This window comes from Pseudoliparis swirei, chromosome 20 (genome assembly GCF_029220125.1).
Source record: "Pseudoliparis swirei isolate HS2019 ecotype Mariana Trench chromosome 20, NWPU_hadal_v1, whole genome shotgun sequence".
NCBI classification, from domain to species: domain Eukaryota; kingdom Metazoa; phylum Chordata; class Actinopteri; order Perciformes; family Liparidae; genus Pseudoliparis; species Pseudoliparis swirei.
This window is the reverse complement of record NC_079407.1, coordinates 617,371-627,370: the sequence shown is the minus strand read 5'-3', so window position 1 is coordinate 627,370 and position 10,000 is coordinate 617,371. Positions and strand designations below refer to the sequence as shown.

General features: G+C 45.3%; 1 protein-coding gene across 1 annotated transcript; it reads right to left on the bottom strand.

The window, feature by feature from the left end:
• Positions 1-7,513: 7,513 nt before the first annotated feature.
• LOC130210932 (olfactory receptor 10J5-like) lies at positions 7,514-8,482 on the bottom strand. Its single transcript, XM_056441462.1, has one exon. The coding sequence runs from the start codon at positions 8,480-8,482 to the stop codon at positions 7,550-7,552; it is 933 nt and encodes a 310-aa protein (XP_056297437.1). The 3' UTR covers positions 7,514-7,549.
• Between the last annotated feature and the right edge of the window lie 1,518 nt (positions 8,483-10,000).

Below are 10,000 nucleotides of genomic sequence, written 5' to 3'. Positions count from 1 at the left end.
TGTATATATATATGTGTGTATATATTTATATATATATGTGTATATATATGTGTGTATATATATATATATATGTGTGTGTATATATATTTATATATATATGTGTGTGTATATATATTTATATATATATGTGTGTATATATATATATATATGTGTGTATATATATATATATATATGTATATGTGTGTGTATATATGTGTGTATCTATATATGTGTGTGTATATATATTTATATATATATATATGTGTGTATATATGTGTGTATATACATGTGTGTGTATATATATATAATATGTGTGTGTATATATATGTGTGTATATATATATATATGTGTGTATATATATATGTGTGTATATATATATGTGTGTGGATATATATTTATATATATATGTGTATATATATATGTGTGTATATATATTTATATATATATATATGTGTGTATGTGTTAAACTTCAAGCGCATCAGTTTCTGCTCTTCATTGTTTTACCAGATAAACTTAGTTCAACCAGCCGAATCGTCAACATGGAAGCAAAAGGAACCAAACAGAACCCAACAGGATCCAATAAGACCATGCAGGACCCAGCAGAACCCAACAAGACCAATCAGGACCCAGCAGAACCCAACAAGACCAATCAGGACCCAGCGGAACCCATCAGGACCCATCAGGACAGAACAAGATCCATCAGGACCCATCAGGACAGAACAAGACCCATCAGGACCCATCAGGACAGAACAAGATCCATCAGGACCCATCAGGACAGAACAAGACCCATCAGGACCCATCAGGACAGAACAAGATCCATCAGGACCCATCAGGACAGAAGAAGACCCATCAGGACCCATCAGGACCCATCAGGACAGAACAAGACCCATCAGGACCATCAGGACAGAACAAGATCCACCAGGACCCATCAGGACAGAACAAGACCCATCAGGACCCATCAGGACAGAACAAGACTCATCAGGACCCATCAGGACAGAACAAGACCCATCAGGACCCATCAGGACAGAACAAGATCCATCAGGACCCATCAGGACAGAACAAGACCCATCAGGACAGAAGAAGACCCATCAGGACCCATCAGGACAGAACAAGATCCATCAGGACCCATCAGGACCCATCAGGACAGAACAAGATCCATCAGGACCCATCAGGACAGAACAAGATCCATCAGGACCCATCAGGACAGAACAAGACCCATCAGGACAGAACAAGACCCATCAGGACCCATCAGGACAGAACAAGATCCATCAGGACCCATCAGGACAGAACAAGACCCATCAGGACCCATCAGGACCCATCAGGACAGAACAAGACTCATCAGGACCCATCAGGACCCATCAGGACAGAACAAGATCCATCAGGACCCATCAGGACAGAACAAGACCCATCAGGACCCATCAGGACAGAACAAGACCCATCAGGACCCATCAGGACAGAACAAGATCCATCAGGACCCATCAGGACAGAACAAGACCCATCAGGACCCATCAGGACCCAGCAGAACGGACCTCAGGTGAGTTTGTTTCTTTCCTCAAACTGTTGTTCTCAAGGTTCTCCGATGTTCTCCGATGTTCTCGGAGCCCAGCAGGCTCCCGACAGCAGGGACGTGGGTCATGGGACCTCACCTGTCATCATGAGGAAAAAGAATAATAATTTAAAAAAAATAATGATAACATCACATTTATATTAATATTTGTCCACCGATCTTTATGTAGGACACATTTCAAACATTTTATAGTCAAAATCGCTGAATTTGTCTCTTTCCTGTTCAAACAGAAGAAACGAGAGCTGAGGCGACGAGCCTCTGATTGCGCAATCCATCACAAGCTGGGTTGATGCGATTGGCCCGTGCGGGTTGCCGTATCTCTGCATGTCGCCAATATAATGTTTGCAGATATGTTTATTTGCCCTGATGTTCCACAGTCTGCTAAGGTCTTTAACCTTTACACTTTAATGTTTGTAAGGGACATATTTAGTTTGCTGATGGTAAATAAAGCCGCAGGGTGAGGTGCTAGTCCTCTGCCGCCCTGCAGGGGGCGCTCCTGAGCCAACGGGTCCTTGTTGCTGCTTCTTCTACGCTGAGGCGCCAGGGAGTCCAGTCCGTTTGTTTTTGTATTTTGCTGCCAGATGCCAACATGGAAGAGGATTAAACATCTGAGCTGAACATGTCTCAACTGGACTTTCAGTCAAAGTGGACGTGATGAACAGGTAGACCACCGCGGAGCGGACAGGTGTGCTGCACACTGTGTTTACCTTCACGTATCTGTAATGTGCACCGTGTGTGTGTGAAGAATGCTGATGAGACATGAAATAACCAGCAGCCAATTGAATCAGCCCCTTTGGGTTTATATATCTGACACTAAAGGAGTGCGAGCCTCACCACCATGAAGCTCCCCGCCCGGCACCGGCCAGCAGAACGAGGCTCGCTGAGGTTTCACACTGACCACTCAAACAATCAGTGGCAGGAACAGCGCAGCATGGGGGCATTAGCTAACGTAGAGTGAGGTCTTTACGGGTCTGGAAGTTCATCTCATGTTGATTCCAGATCAGAAACGGGCCTCAGGGCGGATCTGGTTCCATGTCTTCCTGCAGCTGATGTGAGTCCTTGAGGACCTGGGCTGAGAGACTTTGGACTTCATCTCGACAACAGCAGCGACGCTTGTCTCACCGCGTGCTCCATGTGTGATTATCAGTGATTATCAGTGATTTGTGATGATTAGTGATTATCAGTGATTAGTGATTATTAGTGATTAGTGATTATCAGTGATTAGTGATTATCAGTGATTAGTGATTATTAGTGATTATCAGTGATTATCAGTGATTAGTGATTATTAGTGATTATCAGTGATTAGTAAGTCGTGAGCTGACTACTGGTGGGTAGAACTATTCAATCAATACTTCCTCAAAAGCTGCACAATTGGTCACAATTCTCTGATTTTTACACATTTTATTAGTTATTATGAAAATATTAGTTTTTTTTAAAGTTCTGATAAACTAAGTTGATGCTCAAACTAAATAACAACTCAATTTCCTCTGATGTAACTTCCCTCCACACCTGTGTGAGGGAAGTTACATCACTGATGCTCATTAATGAAGTCCCTCAGGTCAAAGGTCACTTTGTGTCAACATGTTTGTCCCCGAGCCTCCTTCACATCACACACAGTTTCCACCAATTAGTCCGAGCCGTTAACCAGTGAGACCAATCAGTCCGAGCAGAGCTCTGGTTCCACTGGTCCAGAGGGGACCGGTAAGGTCGTCCCCTCAGACCTCTGAGACGGCCTCTGGACGGACACATTAGTTCTGCTGCTTAGGAACTGTTGGATATGAATTGTGACATTCAGATTCTTACAAGTGGAGCATCTGAGGTCAACATCGGACTGTGGGCGACTTTGGCTCAGTGGAAGAGCGGGGTCATCCTTCAATCAGAGGGTCAGTGGCTTGAAAACATATTTGACTTCCACTGAGATCAAAGATTACAACGTCCTGAAACTTCAACCTCTAAGACGAGCAAGTCCTCGCCACAATATAAATGTCCAGAATCAATCACTGATAACGACATCAAGATGACCGTCCTTGTTTTCCAGATGAAGTTCATGTTCTGTTGATGGCTGCAGATCAAAGCTTCGGGATAAGTTACCCGATACATGGAGTCACCACTTGTGTGGATGACGACGTCGCAACTGAACCGATTCGCCGGGGCCAAGATCTCCGCATCAGTTGCCCAGACGCCATGAAGAGAGATGCCAGAGGTGTTCACGTATTCTTAGTCCTGTCGCCCTATCAGTGTTCATGTAGTGGACGACTTTGATTTTATACGTATGACGTGGTGGTCCAAGGTCCTTTGTGCGTCCACAGTACACAACCGAACCACATGGAAGGCCAAGAGTAGTGCTAAGATACTTCCTGAATTTGGAAGTGGGTTGAAAGTCTTTGTCTGCTTGTGTTTCCATGAGATGTAGACGTCATCGTCTGGTTCTCCACGTGGTCTTTGAGGGTCATTGGCAGAGTCACTGCGAGAATCATCGGGGGCCTGGGGTGCTGGAGAAGCCTCTTCATCCCGCTAAAGCTAAAGGCTGCTGGTGTGGTCGGTGTTCCTCAGTTTTTTTGTCAGTTTTATTTTTCTTAAGTTTTACTCGTCCTTTGGTCAAGGATTCCACAATTAACCCGGGTCCAATCCAGCCAGGTTCCGTCTTTGAACCCATGCGATTAATGCGGGGCCGATTCTTGATCTAGACCAGGGGTCGGGAACCTATGGGAACCCCCCCCCCCCGCCCCCTAGCATCATGCAGCACCAGAAGTCGCATTAAAAGCAAGACATATTTAATTTATACGTTAAAAATACTATATGGCTCTCAATGAAATATATTTAGAAATATTTGGCTTTCATGGCTCTCCCAGTCAAAAAGGTTCCTGACCTAGACGATGAAGCCAGCAGTGATTTATGTTTTGCTGTTGTGTCGGTGATTAAAGTCCCGATTCTGGTGATCCTGGGCAGAATGGATGTTGGTGCTGACGGTTGAGTGGAGCTTTTTATGAATGGTTGTCAGTGTATCCAGAACATCAGGATTGGCATCATCTGAAAGAGGAATGGGGTTCTCAGTGTCATTTTATGAGGGTTTGAGGTCCATAGGAAGCTTGGCCTTCCGTCCATACAGGACCTCAATGGGCGTGCACTTGGTTGATGCATGCACAGAAGTGAGATAGACAAACAGAACTCCAGGGATTTTTTACATTTTATTTTAAATTTATTTAACCCTTGTGTTGCCTTAGGGTCATTTTGACCCGAATCAATATTACACCCTCCCCCCGCCTTTGGGTCATTTTGACCCGATTCAATGTTTCACCCTCCTGTTACCTTTATATTTACTAACATATTTTACCCTTTGGGTTCAATTTGACGCCAGCAATTAAAACCTCCAGAAAACTATTAGAATTAATATTGTTTTCCAAGTTTAAGTGTGAGGCACTTTATGTTTGTTTGTTGACTACCGAAAGAACACCGACATTAAACATTGAATGGGGTCAAATTAATCCTAAAGCGGGGGGAGGGTGTAATATTGATTCGGGTCAAAATTACCCTAAGGCAACACAAGGGTTAACCAGGAAATGCCTCATTGAGATTAAAAATCTCCTTTACAAGAGTGTCCTGGCCAAGACAGCAGCAGCAGCACGTCACACAAAGTTCCATACAATACAACATAAAACAGTGACAGACAATATAAAAAACGAAAAACAAAATCACAGCATGAATAAAACCAAAACTAAGACTCAAGTCAACACAACCCAGTTTACACAGGAGCACATACCTCCGTCATATAAAACATCTACAGCTAGATGAATTTCCCTCCAATATTTTCAATCTATTTTTAAAAACACCTAAGGAGACCGGCTCCCGGAGACCCAGGTCTGTCTGCAGCACATTCCAAGCCGCAGGAGCAGCAAACTTAAAACCTCTTTTCCCCATTTCCAAACGGACGTGAGGGACGGAGAGCAAGAGGAGGCCTTGAGCAGAGGTCACAGAGCGAAGATGGTAGCTTCCAGATCAACTGGTCCCAGTTGTTTCTTTGGTCATTGACAAGTTACTAAGAGATTCTTTGAGTGTTCGTTTGTCACGTTCCCGTTGGCCATTTGTTTGTGGGTGGGAGGCCGGTGGAATGCGGTGACCTGCTCCATTAGGTTCTCCATGAGCTCACAAACCTTCGTCTTTGGTCGCTAATCAGAGTGTCCACACAGCCAAGGCTCCTGGGCCAGCTTATGTTGTTATTATGCATTCTGGTGTATTTGTACAGTCTGACATATTGTTTTCATTCCAAGAGAGTTATTGATTAGTTGTATCAGATTGGATTAAACTGTCTAGCTTGCTACACCAACACTAACATTGTTATTATTACTCAAATTTCAACTTCATGACACATCGAAAATGACACATGTTGAGTATAGGATGTCCTAGGACAGTTTACCCCCTGGGGTATACGCTGACCTGGAGGGGTATAGTTTGTCCTGGAGCCGGACAGGACGGCGACGGGACACTGGGAACTGGAGCCGGACGGGACGGCGACGGGACACTGGGAACTGGCGCCGGACGGGATGGCGACGGGACATTGGGAACTGGAGCCGGACGGGGTGGTGAAGGGACACTGGGAACTGGAGCCGGACGGGACGGCGATGGGACACTGGGAACTGGAGCCGGATGGGACGGCGACGGAACACTGGGAACTGGAGCCGGACGGCGACGGCACACTGGGAACTGGACTGGAGCCGGACGGGGTGGTGAAGGGACACTGGGAACTGGAGCCGGACGGCACGGCGATGGGACACTGGGAACTGGAGCCGGACGGGACGGCGACGGGACACTGGGAACTGGAGCCGGACGGGACGGCGACGGGACACTGGGAACTGGAGCCGGACGGCGACGGAACACTGGGAACTGGACTGGAGCCGGACGGGGTGGTGAAGGGACACTGGGAACTGGAGCCGGACGGGACGGCGACGGGACACTGGGAACTGGAGCCGGACGGCGACGGGACACTGGGAACTGGACTGGAGCCGGACGGGATGGCGACGGGACACGACGTACAGCAGGCGGTCCAGGAGTGGGTCGGTGAACCTCAAGGGAGGTGTTTAAGATGTGTGAACATCGGAGACAGCTGGTCAGCACAAGGCTTCGAGGTGGAGGGAGAATTAGAGTATGGGCCAGCTGCCATGCGGGGTTCTGACTGGATAAAATGTTTGAAATTAAGGCAAAATGCCAGATTTCTCTTTCCAAGCACAACATTTCACACACAATGTACACATAGTGGTCCCAGTGGTGATTTTCATTTTAGTGATGATTGTGGCGAGTTTTTGAATTTGGGCTGTTTGTCCCATATAAAATAACATACACTGTTTTTATGTGCCCATGATATGTACCGTGCCAATGTATCATTTTTCATTGGCTTATAATGACTTTAGAATTCTTCATAAAATGCTTTCTAATGTGAATAATTCTGCATATTGAAATAATGCATTATAAATATGTATTAGTATACAACGCTATAAGAATCTTTCATGTGTGTAATAGAAAGTGTTACCAGAACAACTTGTAGTTTGTTGATGTTTATTGGACTATTTGTACAACATCTTGAATTCAAAAACTGCTTCATATACAGTAGATAGAACAACATATCAAATAAACTCAAGTGCTAAATGAAAAGGCAATATAAGGCTTCAAAGACTTCTTCACATATGGAAAGATTATGTTATTGTCTGACTGATCTAGCTGTCTACAATGTGCGACACATTTACATGTCAGGAACTGTAAAGGTCCCTCTATTCAGTGTGTTTCTACAGTTATAAAAGATATTTTAGGGCACAATTCATCTTGCATCTCAAGATGAATCCTTTCTGTAAATTCGAAACACTACAAACTTGACGGATTGCCCCTCAAAGATTCAAACATTAGTTTTTCACTTTTTATTTTACACCTCAGATTACATAGGCCGACATAGTCACAGGGCATTTTCACATTATTGAAGCTCAGGAAACAAATTCCGTGGCTTTCAACAGTGCCTTACATTTGACCAAAGACAAGACTTTTACAAATGATGCGGATTTTTGTCAAATTCAGCCCGTACATGAAAGGGTTAAAGAGCGGTTGGAAAGTGAGAAAGTATAAAGATAAAAAGTTGCGCAACATAATGGGTGCTCTGTTCATATCTAATCTGCTTTGTATTATTTCAAAGAAACACCCAAAGAAGAAGTTGAGCAGGGAGGCGAGGTGAGGGGTGCAGGTACTGACCGCTTTCTGTCGGGTCTGTTTGGACCCACAGAAACAAACTCTCAGGATCCTCACGTACGAGTAGAAGATTATTATTGCAAGAGCAAATAATACAATGAAAGTGTACATGAGTCCATAGATGTTGTTGACGGTCGTGTCATAACAGGACAGTTTCACAATAGAATAGTTGTCACAGAACACTCTGTCAATAATTTCCCCACACAGCTGTAAAGATGCAGTCAAAGAAATCATGACTACAATATTAAGAACTGGGATTAACCATGATACAGCAATAAGCATGGTAACCTTATTCAATGACATCTGAATGTTGTATTGTAGAGGATAACAAATAGCAAGATATCTGTCATAAGACATCGCAGCTAAATTATAAAATTGTACATTTGCATAAGTGTACAAACAGAAAATCTGCAGGAAACAAAGTGGAGCATAAACCGTGTGAAAGTCTGAGAGGATCTGAACCAGAAGGAATGGAAACAACCCTGTGCTCCCAAACAGCTCATTCACACACAGGCTGCAGAGGAAAAGGTACATGGGTTCATGTAAGCTTCTGTTCATGCAGATCACCACGATGAGCAGCACGTTGGTGAACACAATGACAACATAAAAACACATCATAATCATGAAACATAAGTATTTAAACAGCCCAACATCAACGTAGGCACCAAAAGTGAAAGATGAAACCTGTGTGGAGTTCATCGTCATCATCATCATCATCATCATCATCATCATCCCTTTGATCCACAACATAACAATTCAAGTGTGCACATGATAAACAATTTACACTGTAACATCTTCTAGAATAGCTGAAATTAAACCAGTTTAGATGTTAAATACAAATAAAAAGTCTGAATTGAAGATAATTATAAATGACAGAACAGTGGCAATGTGTGAATCCTAACATCCATCTTGTTGTCTAGTCATGACCGCTTTGGAAGTGAGATGAAGCTCAGTCTCTGCGTCTTTAAACCGTTGAGGTCAGGTGATGTGGCGTCATTACCACTGGAGATATCGGGCTGATGTCACCTGCTGTCATCATTGTAACAAACAACACAGGTCAGATAAACCAACCGAATGATTCTTTCCTCTGAGATGTAGCTTTCGCCATCGATCAATGAATTCATCATGCGTCTGTTTATGAAGTCATATATGTTGACTTGTGGTCATTCCCATTTTGCACAGTAGTTGCTTCCTACCTCAACCCACTTACTGGGTAACTTGGAGAGGATCTGTGTCTGAACCTTGCCCTTTCACTACTGGGGTCCCCCAAGGCTCCGTCCTGGGTCCCCTCATCTTCTCTCACAACTGGGGTCCCCTCCTCTTCTCTCTGTACACAAATTCTCTCGGCTCTGTCATTCGTTCACACGGCTTTTCCGACCACAGCTATGCTGATGACACCAAATTTATCCTCTCGTTTCCACGATCTGAAACACAGGTAGCAGCACGAATCTCTGCCTGTCTAACTGACATCTCTCAGTGGACGTCTGCAGTGCACACCACTTGAAAAATCAACCAGACTACCACGACCAGACTACCCACGACCTGACTACCATGACCTGACTACCACGACCTGACTACCCACGACCTGACTACCACGACCTGACTACCACGACCTGACTACCCACGACCAGACTACCCACGACCTGACTACCACGACCTGACTACCCACGACCTGACTACCCACGACCTGACTACCACGACCAGACTACCACGACCTGACTACCACGACCAGACTACCCACGACCAGACTACCCACGACCTGACTACCCACGACCAGACTACCCACGACCAGACTACCCACGACCTGACTACCATGACCTGACTACCACGACCAGACTACCACGACCTGACTACCACGACCAGACTACCCACGACCTGACTACCATGACCTGACTACCACGACCAGACTACCCACGACCAGACTACCCACGACCAGACTACCACGACCTGACTACCATGACCTGACTACCACGACCAGACTACCCACGACCAGACTACCCACGACCTGACTACCATGACCTGACTACCACGACCAGACTACCCACGACCAGACTACCACGACCAGACTACCCACGACCAGACTACCCACGACCAGACTACCACGACCAGACTACCCACGACCAGACTACCACGACCAGGCGGCCACCCAGACCACGAACAGACTACCGCGGCCTGACTACCGACCAGACTACCCCACCACAGGGGTACCCCCCACGAAACACCAGC

Bases quoted from the DNA above. Each gene is read 5' to 3' on its own strand.
- LOC130210932 (XM_056441462.1), bottom strand. From the start codon at position 8,482: ATGATGACGATGAACTCCACACAGGTTTCATCTTTCACTTTTGGTGCC.